Source organism: Plectrocnemia conspersa, unplaced genomic scaffold, assembly GCF_051122295.1.
Source record: "Plectrocnemia conspersa isolate PC_06_02 unplaced genomic scaffold, ASM5112229v1 ptg000008l, whole genome shotgun sequence".
Classification (NCBI taxonomy): Eukaryota; Metazoa; Arthropoda; class Insecta; order Trichoptera; family Polycentropodidae; genus Plectrocnemia; species Plectrocnemia conspersa.
In genome coordinates this window covers 20444341-20462356 of record NW_028277172.1, presented here as the reverse complement: position 1 = coordinate 20462356, position 18016 = coordinate 20444341, and the positions used below count along the sequence as shown (strand labels likewise).

General features: G+C 30.2%; 1 protein-coding gene across 3 annotated transcripts in view; it reads right to left on the bottom strand.

The window, feature by feature from the left end:
- The window catches only part of Snap25 (Synaptosomal-associated protein 25kDa), a 35765-nt gene that overhangs the window by 11944 nt on the left and 5805 nt on the right, over positions 1-18016 (bottom strand). For all 3 annotated transcript variants that reach the window (XM_088189907.1, XM_088189910.1, XM_088189908.1), the window contains exons 2-3: positions 2253-2361; positions 2094-2135 (exon numbers count right to left, since the gene is read on the bottom strand). In XM_088189907.1, the coding sequence (XP_088046033.1) occupies positions 2094-2135; positions 2253-2360 (150 nt within the window). In that variant the 5' untranslated portion in view covers position 2361. The remainder of the gene's footprint in view (positions 1-2093; positions 2136-2252; positions 2362-18016) is intronic.

Genomic DNA, 18016 nt, shown 5'->3' with positions numbered 1-18016 from the left:
TGATCCTGTTCATGGATGAGTGCATGAATATTATATATAACTGAATAAATATATAATTTGATGAGTGCATGATCTGTAGTATTTTTTATTTTATTTTTTATTTGCTTGCCCATGGCTACGTGCTTGCTCCTCGATGGGTATAATATATATTATATAATAAGTGGACAGGTAAGTTGTTCAAAATGGAAGATATAACAGAATAGAGTTTTGAAGAGATGGTATCAGTGTATACATGCTGGTACATTTACACACATACACACGGTATATACGCATGCGTACGTTGTGCGCGTACATATACGTATATATTGCAATGTACACACACACATATATATGTATATATATATAATGGATGATTTTCCTATTGTTAGTAAGATGCATCAATGAGACTCGAGTGATGATTCATTGTTAAAATACCTTATTCATATACCCATGTGAAATGAACAAGATCAAGGAAAATCATCCCTCACTCACAAACATACAATATAATATAAACACATAAACGATGCTGATCATACTTAATATATCATATTTAATAATTTTAAAATTATATACATATTTATTTCAAATTTATTTGACTATTGGATTGTATCATCAGCATGATTATATATCGTATATAAATTTATATAAATATATACACAAAAAATATATACATATATATATTCATTCAAGATTCATTGAATTTTGATTATTTGAATATCAAAAGTAATAAGTTTTATATATGTATATACGTATTCATGCACAAGTGCTTTTGAGTGCATATGTACATCCATGGATCATGTACGAAAGAAGACACTCGCATGCACGTATGCGTACATCGATATGCACTCATTGGATATGGCATCAACAGTGAAAAACGATAGTTTTCAGAATAGAGACAACATAGAGCAGCCACTAAATACACAGAGATAGATAGATAGATAGATAGATATATATATAGAGAGAGAGGAGTATACGGTAGAATGAACGGCAGGATGGTAATATATCATTCGTTAAATCAATTTCAACAAATATCATGTATTTGGACAAACTGGATTACCAACGCGGATAAATTATTTATTTAATAAAAAATATAATAAATTACAGCAGGGGTATTTAAAGATATCGGTATTTAAAGACTTCCATTAAATTATAACACAAAAATTGCCAATTTATCCAATATATCTTATGAATGACGATAAGGCCAGATATATTTTTATTTTTTATGTATATAGAACGGATTGCTTTTATGTTTAAAAATATATACAAAATGCCTTATGATCATTTATATTACATATATGCATATAAACATGGATTGTATCATATATAAAATATGTATGCATATATATTCAGATATAGAAACATACATATAAATATTCAATACACACTTATATATTTCACATCAAAATCGCAAACCAAAATTTAATCTTCATCAATTGGTCTACATAATAACAATGTTTTATAGTAATAAATTGGTTTGCCATTCCACGTGATATATCATGCAACAGAGCCACAGGCACACTGATGAATATTAGACCATACACACATATTCGGTTGAAACATCAGATCAAAACTGACGGAGAAAGAGAGAGAGAGCGAGAGAGGTAGAGCGAAAGTCGCTCTTGTCCGTTTATATCGCAAATTTTGAAACACAAGGGTCACGTCTGAAGTATCGTCATGAATTTGAGAAATTTGAACCGTTGACATCTCTCTTAATGCACAGAAAAATATATATAAATATATGACAACATTTACCACGATTAATACTCAACACTAAACACATAAAGCTACAGTCGGTGATCGACGAGAGTTGTCAACGCGACACAAGCACCGAGTATCATAAAAATAGTGCATTAACACCACCTTAACTAAGGCACTATTTCTATGACAGTGAAGCTCATTTTACCGTTAATAAGATTCACATAATATATATATAATAATATACATTTTAACACTTAGTTCACGCAACAATATACATTTACGGGAATAAACGTATATTTAACACAGTGGATATAATGAGGATCGATTTAAATAATTAAATTATCATAAGATATATATGTATACATTTATATATAATTTATTTATATATACGTGTATATATATATGTATCAACTCACCTCTTCGCATAGTGAAAGCATACGCCGCGTACTATCCAATGACTGTAAAGTAAAAAAGAAAAGAAAAACAGATTATATAATTATAAAATGTGAAACTTTGATTAAATCTTTGGATTTGTGAGGTTATTTATTTAAAATACTATGTGTATATATACGCACATCATCTGTTACTTGTCCTGCTTTCATCTGTAGCTCTTGCAGTTCCGTTTTCGGGACTGCGCCATTTTCCGCTGGTGGCGGTGCTGCTGCTGCTGCTACGGCCGGCATGCTGAAAAAATAAAATTTAACATGTTAACGATGATCAACTATATATTACATATGATATAAATTAACATAAAATTAAAAAATAAAAACAAAACGTAGAATAGTAATTGATTCATATCGAATGTTAATAGTAATAATATTTCAGTGTTTTAAATAAATGTTTTTATTTTTGACATAAAATAAAATTGCATAAAATTTAATTTAAAGAAATAAAGAAAAATCGTAAATAATATGTAAAAGTTTTTTATTATTTATTCAGACACCGACTCTCCCTTTCATGGTACAGTTCAGGTTCAAAAATCGTGTCAAATAAACAAGAGCTCAATGAGCGCGAAAATTCAAGGGTAAATAATTAGAAATAAATTATTATACGTAATATAGAAAATAAAATACGTTGATAATTGCGGTGTGCAGTTATTTTATCAAACGCAGATCTCTCCTTTGTCGCGGAAAACAAAATCGTTACATAGAGGGTGTACAAGCGTAGGAAGCGGGTAGGACGCAACTGGCCTCCGCGAAAATCAATACTAGAGCCACAAGGAACCACCAGTGGTGTAAAACTCGCGGCTCGGACCTCAACATTTTTCCAAATTGCGCACAAAACACAACGCCAGATTTCTAGCTTAAAAATGATACGATTTCAAAATCAAAATAATCCGTACCCACTTTTTTTAAGGCAAGACTGATCATAAAAATAATTTCACTGACTTAAAAATCCCATTTTTCAATTTACACGGTAAATGATGAATCAAAACTGATGAAGAATAATGCTATTAACCCGCTTATAAACATTAGTCTATGAAGTTGAGAAAACACAGAAGGAAACAAAAGAAAATGACAAAAAAAACATATGTGTATGTATTGTAAAGGATAATTTATTTTAGTCATTTTTGAAAAACCGCGCAGCGTAAAAATTTGTGATATTTTATTAATAAACTTATATTTTATTGAAAGCACTAAATAATTAGTCTAGTAGCGCAAAAAATTCAGATGATTTATTTTATACATACATAATTTTAAATATCTAATATGTACGACTTACAATGATTTGAATTAATCATCACGATATTTATCCGTGAGATTAGGATAATCTCGGAAAACCTAATCTGCGATTATCGATCGTAATTATATTTAATAATAATCACTGATTCCAATCTCCCAGACAGGATATAAATTTAAGAAAAACTCAATGCGATCCAAGCCCAGGTTTTTTGACTATTAGTCAACGACTGTACCACTGATCTATCGTACTAATTAACATTGATTTCTTAAAGAAAATAAATAACTGCTTTTTATATTAATTTTCTTTAAATAAAATAACAGTCGTAATGATTTTAAATATATTTTTTCGTAAATTATTATTTTCTAAGCCCTTTAGTTGATGAAATCTAATATACCTGCTTTTGCTCCTTTAAAAATATTGCCAGATTCGACGTCATCATTGAAGAAACAAAACAGAAAGTGCTGCAAAATATAGGAAAGCGAAGACTTGCATGTGCATCGAGAATTTTTTGATCTTGCACTAGTCCATTTATATTTTATTTAAGATTTCTATTATTGGTAGAGCAATAATATTTTTAAACTACATCTTGCGGGGGCAAATAGGGACGTCATTTTAGGGGGGAAAGAGGGGGTATTTGCCCCCCCTTGAATTTAGGCATAAATGCCATTTAATGAAATATTATGAGCTTAATGAAATATAAATATTAAAGATTTGACCACTGATTGACTTAAAAAAACATTAAACTCCCCCCTCACCCTGGAAAAATCTGAAATGACGTCTCTGATTCTAAACCAGAAATTCTCTGATGATCCATAAAAAAAATTATCTAAAGAAAATAGTCTCGAATCTATCCAGAAAATATTTTTTTAAATATGACATTGTAGTGAAATAATATCAGAATACATTTTCACCGGTAGATATATATTTTAACCAATAAAAATATAATTTATCTGTCAGGTGCAAGTAAAATTATATGATAATATTCCATATGTAGTAATATATACATTTACATACTTATCATTATTTATTTACACGCGATGTATAAATGTTACAGTGAATATGTATTCTTCAGTGAAGTTATATTTTCACTAGTGAAAATATAATTTAACTGATAGGCGCTAGTAATATTATATGCTGTTTTAAAATATCTATGAAACTTAATTTGAGTTGTGAAACGTTCATTTGCTGTTTAAACCCAAACCTAACCTACATGAATTAACCAAACCCAACTTGACCTAATTATAGTTTCAGTATAACATACAAACTAAGCCAACTCATCTCTCAGGGGAAAATAAGTGGATAAAAAGTACAGACAGACGTCGCTTCTGCATTTCGATATTACAGTATGTTTTAAAAATACTATAGCTATCCTTAGGGATATTAATACGAATTTCTGATTTTAAAGTACTGGTCAAAGTGTATTCAAATCGAATTTTGGTCAATAAGAGGGTGCAAAAAACAATTATCACTTCTCAGAAGTCAAAAGGTAATAAAACCGTGTCAGCGCCGTCGCCTAAAAATCTGGTCTTAAATCCCATATTGCTTAAAGTGTTTTTCTAAAGATCTAAATTAGTGATTATTATAAAATTATAATTCTAGTCGATCATCATATGTTAGGTTATCCTATATTTTCCTAATCTCTCGGATGAATAATTGATATAGAAGTCGTGCACAGTGGAAGTTGTAATAGTTTTAAATTAATAAAATATATGTTACTGGTTTACAGGCGTGTATGGTGACGAGAGCGAGTGAGAGATAAGGGCATGCGTTACATGCGTTCCGCACGCCCACTTCTTCTCACTCATCGCGTCGCCTGCTGGTTTCAAGATTGCTTTGAGTCTGGTGTCTTATTATTTACTTAATAGTTGTTGATTGTGTTGACCCTGTTGTAAAACATGTCACGTTGCAACGGAATAGTTGCATTAAATAAATTTCATACATGCGAATTGATGGCGCAATACTTTTACACAATCGCGGACATACAGACACAGTATAATTAGTAATCACATTTTATTTTTGCAACGTTTGTTATTACATAGTTAACGTTCGCTTACACGCCACTAATTATACACACCGTGTTGCCTCATTAAGGGTTCGCATATATGTATAGACAACGCGCCTTTAATATTAATAACAGTTAACTGCGGACCCTTGAGGTCAGATTGCTTCAAAATTACGCGCGTGACCCATACATCGCGTAATTGGAATCGATTAATTCGAGATGGTCACATGGCCTTGTTATAAGACTGAAATTTGATTTTGAATATTTTAAAATCATATTGCAGATGATCTTAGTTTATTTATAACTCGATTAGTAGATTATATTAATAAATGAGTAACGGAGTACCGACAATTTATTCCTAGAGTAAAACGGTTTATTCACAGCCATACCAATATACAGTTACGTGTGAGTAACCGCAAAATTTAACTTAACGAGATCTCAGTAAATGCAGAGTGGTTAACTTTGAAGCACTCTTGTCAGCCGTTCACCAGAGCTTTTGTAATATTCTGTTGAGAGCCTTTTACTCGTAAAAAATGGCGAGAGGAATATTAGTTGGTGTTTCTCAATGTGCGATAAAGTTAATGGGTATTCTAAATTTAAATACATATTTATTCCTCCATGGTTCCTCATTTATTAGGACAGTGACCAACAAATTTTATTCCTAACAATTGCTGTTGGTAGAAAGACTAGTGACTTAACTATTTGAATAATGAATAAAATATGGATTAAGTATACGAATATTCGAATATATTTGAATTTTTTTTCTCGGTTTTAACCAATATATTTATTTGATTAATTAGTGCAAAAAAACAAATGATTGCCTGTAAAATATTATTTGATTAAAAATAGTTATTGGTTGATAATACTTATTTTAATCATTAATTACTTTTTGAATTTTATAAAATATGCATAACACAATGAGGACGTCAAAAGAAAAATGCCTAATTTATTTTTACGTACTTTTTGATCAGAGACGTCATTTTAGCTTTTTTTAAATCACTAGAATCAGCTGCGATTGAATTGATTCAGCAAAATTGATGTAACATTTTAAATACATAATTTTAACGAATTTATTGTATATACAATAGCTAATGATTTTTGAAACGAATTTGATGTACACAAATAAATTTTACGATCACGACCACGATCAAATTTTGTTGAACCGATTAAAATAAAATCTTTGCGTAAAAACTTATAGCTTCACAAAAATTTGCGACGCACACCTATTTTTGAGATAAACGTTAAACGATAATAAAGTGTAGGGCTTCCAACATTTTGTTTCGTTCAACGAACGAATTCTGCGAATTTTAGTCATAGTAGACACGGCGATAATCATTTTATTCACAAGCGTTTTTTTTTTATTGAAAAGAAACGTTTCATCGTTTCGCATTTAGAAACAAAATGGATTTTGGAGCGGCACTAGCCACTTAAGTATATTGAGAGAAAAATACGACTACAGGCGGCCCTCGACTTTCGCACAATTTGCTATTTCGCACATTTAAAAAAAAAAACAATTTTTTTAAATTTAATTATTTTTTTTAAAAAACGTTCTGATAGCGGTGAATCTTTTGCTTCAATCGGACGTTCGTATGATACAAACAGGTCTACGATATGTTCAATTTTGCAAAATAAAAATATAATTAAAGAATACGTTCAAAATTGTGGAAAATAAAGATATATTTCCACAATCTATAATGATATGTTTCCAAAAAAACATAAAATAAAAAACATGGATGAAATGGAAAATCTTTGTCATCGTAGATCGATGACCAACAACAAAAAGATGTCCCTCTGAGTATTTCAATTATTCAAGCAAAAGCTCTTAGTTTGCAAAAGATTGGAAGGATAGATTAAAAAAATATTTTAACACGGTTTTTCAAGTAAGTAACGGTTAGTTTTACAATTTTAAAATGGGGTATTCTTTTCATAATATTAAATTTACTGGAGAATCGGCTGATGCGGATAAAGATGCTGCAAAAGAATTTATTTCCTAATTATCCAAAATTATTGAAGATGTAGAATATTCCTCTAGCCAAATAATTAATGTAGATGAGACAGGTTTATTTTGGAAAACTCTTTAACAATGAAAAATATGAATGAAGCCTTCACGCACCTTGACAAATTTTTAAATATTATGGAAGATTGTGATTCCAATGGAGAACGCATATCTCAAGTGCGTGGGGCGATCAATAAAAACATAGCATGTTATAAAATACTATATGAATAAAAGAAAAAGAATAGTGGAAAAGAGTTAACTCTTGATAACTTTTCAAAGGAAACACCCGCAAACCCCACTTAAACGTGTCTCTTAAACATTTTATATTTACTTGATAAATAAATATTTTAAAATACATACAATTTCAATTTTTTTTACTTCCCTCGACTTTCATACATTCAACATTCGCACAAATTTTCAGGAACCAATTATGTGCGAAAGTCGAGGGCCGCCTGTACCTGCGTTGCTCAAGTATACAAATTCATTTTAAGATTTTTTTCAAGTTTCATTTGAGTTAGTAAATACGAATATTCGATCATAAATACTAAAGGTCACTTTAATACATTTAAAACTTGCTTAAGATGTTATTGAACTGTTGTCTTCATCGTTATGCATTTATAGCAACAACATTAAAGTTCTAAACTTAAATTACAGATTATTAAAAAAAAATCTGCTCCCACCTATAATCATCGCGTTGCAATTAACTTGTATAAGATCAGTTAAAAGGAATGAAAGAAACAGTGTTTTAGTGTCACTAATAGGGCAAAGAGCACCAATGGCGTATTTTATTGACGGAAGCAATTAGCCAGCAAAGTACAATATGTCCCGATTAAGCGGAATATCAAAGAAAAATAATAAAAATTCACTTCCACTTCTGTTCATAAAATCTACTGAAACTTTCCACTTCGCTTAGAACTTGGAATAAACAATAGTTCAATTCTGAACTCGAATCCAGTGAAGCTTACTCAAAATTGACACAGACAATACCTTTAAAGTCCAGAAAAGTCGGTTTTTTACATGTTTTGCCATATTTATTTTAAAAATGAAAAGATATATGACTATACATATTTTAGTCTAGGTTTAAAATATGTAAGCCCATCAGAAAGTTAAGGCCGGAATCAAGGGATGCGCTACTTGTAAGATATTTGTCAATAGCAATTTAATAATAACTGTTTTATATCTTATAATCTAAGGCTCAGTCTAAACCATATTCTATTCACTTTATTTTACATCACGATGAAGTATCTCTTTTAGTTCGATTGATGATTATAAAATAACGTGGTGTCATCTGCATATCGTAGATTAAAGATTATCAATTTCTCATTTGAAGAGTATATCTTTCGTAATAAATTCAACATATAAAAGAAAGAATAAACCCTTGGCAAAGAAACGCCTTTTTGCAGACTTTTAAATATCATCAATATAAATCAAAAACACAAATGTGTGAAACGATACTTCTAAAATATTAAAAAAAAAAAATGTTTCACTACATTTCTAATTTATTTTGTTACTTTTAATCTTATTTTATATAATTAAATATTCATGACATTTTGTGTAAAATAATATAAAAATTTCTCCCCATTAAATATACATATATACAAATTCTAGCACATACCTGCACTTAAGGAAAATTGCCTAAAAGCTTTGGTTCTAATGGGACAATATGATCATACTAATTTATGTACATTTTATAATTAACTGTGTATATAATATATGAATTTTAACCATGTTAAAGAAACACACATTTATTTAGTTTCACTCAGTGGATAAACCGATGAGTTCATTTCCACACAATTTTCCCACATTTCCCCCTGATTCACCCCGTTTTTACCCCAAGCTCACATCGTTAGTGAACCGCCCTTCTAAATTTAATTACGGTGAATTTGTCACTGACATGTTACGAACTTCGTACCGCGCGACATCGATCGACCAGTTTACCGCGACTCTGACAACGACGATTTCACACGCGATGTACGGTTTGGCGATAAAGCGGCAATCGTATTAAAAAAAATGTTCGCGTCATGCCGTCGCATAGGCTTTCAAAGAATTGCCATCGATAACTGATCGATTCAGCATAAAAAATGAACCCGATAAACCTTTTACGCTCACGCATTTTTGTGCGATATAAGGAAATAGTCAGTGTTTCACGGTTTGATAATTTACATCTAATTTTCATTATGCGTATAAAGTTTTGTGTATTGAACTAATATTGCACCAGTTAAAAAATCAACGGATAGTCACCTTTAGATGTCTATATTATGTACGGAAAAAGACATTAGAATACATACACGCAAACATAGCGTATTCACGACACTTCCTTTCGGAATACACATCCATCAATTACAGAGTATGAATAACATAAAAAATCATTTGTATAATTTTATTGTTGGAATGAATTCAAACACATTTAAAAAAAATATTAAAAAACCGCAATATTTAAAATAGAAAATCGATTTATAATTTAAGGTTAGATAGGTATTAAAAAACGAGTACGGCCAGGGGAATATTATACGGATGTGTGAATTTGTATAATATATATTAAAAAAATAATTATAATACTAAAGTATTTTTTTTATATATTCTGTTTATATTTATATTAAATTGTATACAGGCGGCCCTCGACTTTCGCACAATTCGCTATTTCGCACATTTAAAAAAAAAACATTTTTTTTTAAAAAAAAATTATAAACATGAGTGAGAAACGGAAAAACTTCAATGTTGATATGAACAAAAAGAAATCAAAGACTCAAACTTCACACGATTCGAGACAAAGATGGAAATTATTAGACGTTCTGATAGCGGTGAATCTTTTGCTTCAATCGGACGTTCGTATGATACAAACAGGTCTATTATATGTTCAATTTTGCAAAATAAAAATATAATTAAAGAATACGTTCAAAATTTTGGAAATTAAAGATATATTTCCACAATCTTTAAAGATATGTTTCCAAAAAATCACGGCAAAAAAACATAGATGAAATGGAAAAATCTTTGTCATCGTGGATCGATGACCAACATCAAAAAGATGTCCCTCTGAGTATTTCAATTATTCAAGCAAAAATTCTTAGTTTACACAAAGATTGGAAGGACAGAATAAAAATAAGATTTTAACACGGGTTTTCAAGCAAGTAACGGTTGGTTTTACAATTTTAAAATGAGGTATTCTTTTCATAATACTAAATTTACTGTAGAATCGGCTGATGTGGATAAAGATGCTACAAAAGAATTTATTTCCTAATTATCCAAAATTATTGAAGATGGACAATATTCCTCTAGCCAAATATTTAATGTAGATGAGACAGGTTTATTTTGGAAAACTCTTTAACAATGAAAAATATGAATGAAGCCTTCACGGATCTTGACAAATTTTTAAATATTATGGAAGATTGTGATCCCAATGGAGAACGCATATCTAAAGTGCGTAGGGCGATCAATAAAGACATAGCATGTTATAAAATACTATATGAAGAAAAGAAAAAGAATAGTGGAAAACAGTCAACTCATGATAACTTTTCAAAGAAAACACCCGCTTAAACATGTCTCTTAAGCACCTCTTAAACATCTTATATTTACTTGATAAATAAATATTTTAAAATAAAATATTATTTAATTTTTTTTTTACTTCCCTCTACTTTCGCACACATTTTCAGGAACCAATTATGTCCGAAAGTCGAGGGCCGCCTGTATGTATGTTTTATTTATATTTGGTTAGTTTGTAAAAATTAGCTGTGTTAGCTAAATAAATTGATAAATAAAATAAATAATTAATCTAAATAAATCTGCTAACTATTTGTCAAAACCGCTTATCAATAAAAAAATATATATAAATGGTTCGCAAAAAAATATTTTTTTATGTTCTGTTTATGTTTTGATTAAATTTGTTTAGTTTATAAACAGTTAGCTATAAATATATAAATTTGTATATTTATCTTAATATTTATTTTAGAAGAATGGGAATTGACCTATTTTTTTGTCGTGTATATTTTATAATTTGGATGATACATAAATAAATAGAATTTCTGCTGCTTGATTTTGATTCCGCAATGGAATAAAGAAACATCTTCGTGCATTAAGAAATACTTTTTTTATGTTCTGTATATGTTTATGTTATATTTTATATGTATGTTTTGATTATATTTATTTACTGTATAAAAATTAGCTATATGCGCTAAATACATGTTAATTATTCATTGCGAAATTAATCTTTGAGTTTAGGAAAATCTGGGAAAACTTAATATGTGCTGATCGATTGGAATTATACTTTTATAATAATCATTAATTCTGATCTTTCAGATACGATACTCCATAGGTCTATCACAGACTGATACTATCAGTCTATTAAACTAGTTATTACGAAGATCTAATATATAACTTTCTCTATTGTTACTATTTTTTTAAATTAATACTACATTTTTCAACGTAATCTTCATTAGCGCTATCTACTATTTCTTTGAACATTTATGGTGTACTGACTGAATATGATCCATGAGACTGAAAAGCTTGCATTTATTCGAATGAGTAGCTAAGTCATGCGAATAATGAGAATGTAGTGTTGATCGTTGAAGATGTGCCAAAAAATAAATTATTATTTGAGCGCTATAAACGCCAAATGATCTTCTCGATGGAAGCTATTGCAAGAGCTTAACACAAGAACCTTATTCTGGCTACAGACATTATTAGTTTCAATATTGAAGTAGATCACACAGTTTCTCCACTTGTGATTAATCGTTTCAAAAGAGCCAGCAAATCTCGTGAAATGTATACAATCAGACATAATGTACTGACGAGTAATTATTAAGCCTTTGAAAAGTATCGCCGTACATGTACGGCGGTCGATCTTTCACTGTTTTGAGGTAACCCAGTTATATAATTACATATTAAGAAAAATAATAAATAATGAACATTATAATTATATCTTTTTAAATTAAAATTATTTCTATACAAAATAATACAATAAATTAAAGAGTACGAAATATATTTTATAAATAAAGTAATAAAATCATTGATTTTTTTATTATTATTTACTATAAATGCGACAATAAATAAATATCAACAGAAACAATTATGGAAATACACGTAAAATTAACTCACTCCCATGTTTTTATAAATTAACTCACTACTCAAAGGGTTAACCACGAGACTTTTCAGTCTGGGAATCGGTGATATCTATATAATTAATTATTAATTATTATGTGTATTATTTTTTTATAATTAACAGGTGTAATTTTGCAGCTGAGCCAGATTTTAATAATAGTGTTTCGAACCTGTGGCATCTGAATTATCAGTCTAGATCTTACAAACTACACTATTTCGACGTATTTTAACAATCGTGACACCTAACTTGATTTACTCCCGCAATCATTTGGAGCTAGCAGCAATATTTTCTTGGTTGTCTGTAGTGTTAATAGCAATCGACTAGATCAAATTAAATGACAGACATCCTCAATCTTAGATTTATCGAAATGAGTCTCGATTACTGGGATTAAATACCGAGAAACAGAAGTTCTAGTTAGACTTGAGCCCTTTCTTCTCTCCTATACTATATTTCTCCATTTCAACTTGCGCGCATAAATTACGCCTCGGTTATTACAACTTCTTTGTGGAAATTAACGAGCTTTGAGCAAAAGTTCGCAATGACCTCACCCCACATCCACGGCTTAAATACGTATGTACATCCATTGTCGAGTAAACGATAGCGAAATTTTCGCGACCTTCGTGCTCAGCCTTGGGAGGCGGAAAAGCGTCGGCCTTTATTGCGAAGCATTCCGGTGAAAATTTTAATAAAACGATCGAAGCAGATACGCTTCCCAGATGGGCAATAGTTTTATTTTTGCGAAAGGGTAAAGTGACTCAGCGGTTCGCATACGTGACGCATCCAGACGGACAAATTGCTATCCACTTTATTACACCGATATAACATATCGCAATATTGTGGTGCGTAAGTATATTATTTGTGTACGATCGCCGATTCAGTCTATTTTTAGAGCCGTTCCTTTTGTATTCGGTTGGAAATCGAAAAATTTCTCACACGCAACTACTCCTAATACACACATAAATTTGGAGCGAAGAAAGTACATCGAACTGGGAGTGTAAAATAATATAATACGAAAGCATATTGATTGAATTGCGGCAATGTAAATTTAAGTTTAAGCAATAATGGTTAAAAAACACGAACGTCCTTGAAAGCATGATTGATGGCTAATCATGATTGAAATTAATACCTATTTAAAGTATAATTAAAATTATTTTACTAAAGCACGCGTATTTATTTATTAATAAATGCAGTTTATCTGTGAAGCAATTTTATGTAAAAATAGGGCAAATAATTGAAGTGCCATATAAACTGCGATTACAGTGGTTTACACGGTATCACTGAGTGATGTCTTTATTTGTCAAACAATGATTATTTTTGACACTTGTTTGGCAATCGAAGTCTGTAAAAGCGACTAAAGTACATATGTAAATATTACAAATAATCAAAACATTTTTTATTTTTGAAGATAATCTGCCGTCATAAACTCTAATTTGTTTATATATTATTATAGAAACAATTTTAAAGATAATTACCTAATTAAAAATGACCGAAAATATGAGTTTTTTTAGTGAAACTTTGGATGATATATAAATAATCATTTACTCTTAACCCTTTGAGCGGTATCGCCGTACATGTACGGCGATCGATATATCAATGTTTTGAGATACCCCAAATATTTACATATATAACATTATATTAATATAATATTTTTTTAATTTGATTAAATGTAAATGATTTTTATTGAAAATAATACCAGAGTACGAAATAAATAAACATAAAAAAATATTGAGAGCCTCTGAATTAATATAAAAAAATCCACAAAAGCCGAATAATATGTAAAATAAATTAACGAAATTTAGTTACAGAAAAGCGTTAAAATAAACATTGAGAATAAATAACAGCAAATAGTTATAGAAAAATACATAGGTAAAATTAATTATCACGATATTCATCCGTGAGATTAGAAAACTCTAGGTAAACCTAATCTGTGATGATCTATTGTGATTATAAATACATAATAATCACTAATTTCGATCTCTCAGACACGATAGACATTTAAAAATACTATGGTCTACATGAGATTCCAACCCAGGTCTTTTAGGTCAATTGTCAGCGACTTGTACCACTTGTTTACCAAGCTAGTTACGTCTGGTGTTTCACCACTTACTTGTAGGTGGTGTGATTGTATCTACCCCACTGTAATGCATTGGGCTCACACCTGTCAAGTAGTATTCTCAATAGAATATTTGATTTATTCACCCAATTTTCAACCCCCTTGAATTTTGACAGAAAAATGAACGGCATTTAATGAACCTTAATGAAATCGAGATTATAAAAACGACCATTGTCTAGAAAAATATAAAATGACGTCCCTAGATACTTGTTAAAAATATATAACAGAATATTGATTGGCGAAATACATTTTTCTATCCACAAATACATCGAGATAAGTTTTTTTTTATTTAAGTTTTTTTATGTTTTGTCGATTTTGAGTAGGCGTTTGACAAAGCGCAACATGACAGAATAGTGTAGTCCGTAACGTTTCAGACTAGTAACCCAGAGGTTGCAGGCTCGATCTCCGGCAGCGGCACTCGAATTTATTGCGCTATTATAATAAAAAAAACCGGCCCCAGCTTCAGAAACATCTATTGGTTATAAATTATATTACACATAATAATTTATAATTGTTAATTTAGACGTCACCGATTCCCAGATTTTGTCTTGTGGTTAATACTAACTTGTAGGTATTCATTACATCTGATTGACTTAATCAATTGGTACAGATTTACCCGGTTGTAACGCATTGGGTTTACGCCTGTCAGGTTACAACGAAATATTTAATTTAAAAAAATATAAATATTCGAAAAATTGATTTTCAATTACATTGTTTTTTTTTCAAAAAAGAGTGCTGCTTCAAAATCCATTATTTTTGTTTCAAAATGCCAGAGGATACTGGTTTCCAGAGACCGGCAGATCAATTATATTGTATATTTTTATTAGAATCAATTACTATTTGCCTCTCACCTTTATCCTGTAACCTGCTCTTTTAAACTGACAAGCTTTTAAATTCAGGAATAGCCATAAAAAATACGGATATAATTAAGCTATTTAAGATAAGGTTATATTTCAATCTATCAATATTGATATACAATGTAATTTATTCACTTTTCTATTAATTTCTCAAAATACTTCCTTTGAGTCTACCTAGTATTTACATTTCGCATTTAATGTTTATGCTTCGTTAACAATTATCAGCTATAATGATTTTTGCATCATCTAAATTCCGAGAATATTAATCACTTTTAAAGCCACGTGACTCTTCAGCAAAATGCTGACGAAGCATGGGAAGCAAAAGTAAAAGGCGCTGACAAGCGAAACAATATAAAACAAGCTTAAAAAAGACCTTCTAAAAATAAAGTATAATCTTTTAAATGCAACATTTAACAGCCTTAAATTTACGTACTATATACATATGAGGCTCTTGCCTTATTCGCCCCACCCTTACAAAAAAATCAAAATTGAAAAAAAAATATAGCATACATACAACTCTGGGCAAGGATATGACAACGGGGCGAACATGTCTGGTGTTTATAAATATGTACAAGCCATATTTAATCGGAAAAATGAATAAACCATGTATATTCCCTGTGTGGCTCACAGCCTGAATTTGGTTTGTAAAAATACTGTTTCTTCAAACGCTAGCAAGATTACATTTTTCAGAATCGTTCAGAGAATCTATACGTTTTTTGTGAATACGACGACTTTTGGGATAAACTAATGTCTGTATAAAAAGTCATACAGACACACGATGAGCCTCAAAAGCAAATGCCATCAATGAATTAGATCAGCAAATACCATTAAATGGATTTATTCAAAGCCTATTGAAACAAATATTTTTTTAATTTTTGTGTACACCATCTGCATGAAATTTAATATTGCAAGAAGATAGTAGAGTAAACAAAGATTTGCAGTCGAGAATAAAGACTATAATTAACCTCCTCAGACCCAGTGCACATTGCAATGTTCAATAACTTTGTTGCTTGTTTTTGAAGTTATTTTTGATTTATTTTCACTGAGACTTTTATACAGCACAGTATACACCATATTATTTGAAAATATAGAAAAATAAAAGCCCCTTTAATGCACTAAATTAAAATTTATCAAAAAAAAAAATGTTCATGCTCCTTAAATGTACTCTAAAAATTAAACAATAATATTTTTGTACGAAAAATAAAAATTCAGGTTTAATGAGATTAAAGTTTTACATTTAATACAACGATTATCTAATTCTTTACAGCAAACGAAAAACACCACATAGAAAAATGTTTTTTCTAAAAGTGAGAAGTTGATTCAGAAATGAAATTGTTTACAGAATTTGAAAACAAATAGTGTAAATTTTTAAAATTAGATGTTCGATCTCAACAATCTGTTCCTTATGATGATACATTTTTATTTACAGTATTGATATACAGCGCTGTGAATAAGTCTTGGAACGGCCACCTACAAAATAGTGCCGAGTCGTATTTTTGAAAGCTACTGGCGCGCCGATCCCTATTTTTGTCGGGGTTGTTCGTTCATTGGAGGAGCCATAAAATTTTATTTGACGTTTCTACAACGTCAAGGGTTGAAGAACAATTAATAGAGTCGGCAATAGTTGTCACAAAATTCGGTTTTCGTCTTTACATAAAAAAATGGTTTTGTATTTAACACCCCTATTGTTTTTGAGTATTTGCATATTGAGTACTAGAGAAATAGCTGAAAAATTAGTGATGATCTCAAATATGTTTTTATAACTTATTGTAAGCTGTTCAACAAAATAAATTAAAAAAATAATTATAAAAAATACTTCATAAAATATAATTTTAACTATAAAATAAGTTAAAAAATAATATTTGTTTCACTTTGTTTCTTTTGTATGTCCAAAACTTTATATTTTCCAACTAGTGTATTATTACTGTGTTTTATGACATTTTTTATATAAAATGTTTTAAGGACGGAATAGCGTAGTCCGTAACGTCTCAAACTAGTAACTATCAGGTTGCGGGTTCGAGCCCCAGCAGCAGCACTTATAAAAAATAAATATTCAAATGCGCAATATAAATTTATTTATAATATATATGTCACCGATTCCCAGACTTTCAGTCTGGTGGTTAATACTACTTGTAGGTATTCATTGTCTGATTTACTTATTCAGTCGGTACAGATTTGCCCGTTGTAACGCATTGGGTTTACGCCTGTCAGGTTACAACAGAAGATTTAATAAAAATAAATAATATAATTATCAATAAATAAAATAAACTACATATGGGAGCAAATTTGTCCTTTAGCTTCAGGTGGCAAAATATATAGACTCGGCCCTGCTTTCCAAACACTTTCATTCATCGTGGATAACAGTAATCATGAGAACACAATCCACACGCGATTGACAGCGAATGTGGATAATATACTGAAAACATAAACCGATTTACCGGAACAACTACTATCAATGGTGATTAAAATAATGGGGTTGCAACGCGAGACATGCAACGATCGCGTGTACACATATAGGTAAAACTTATTTGCATGCCTCACTAGGTCACGGCCTGGGAGAGCTTCGAAAGTTCTATGTCAAAGGGTAAGACAA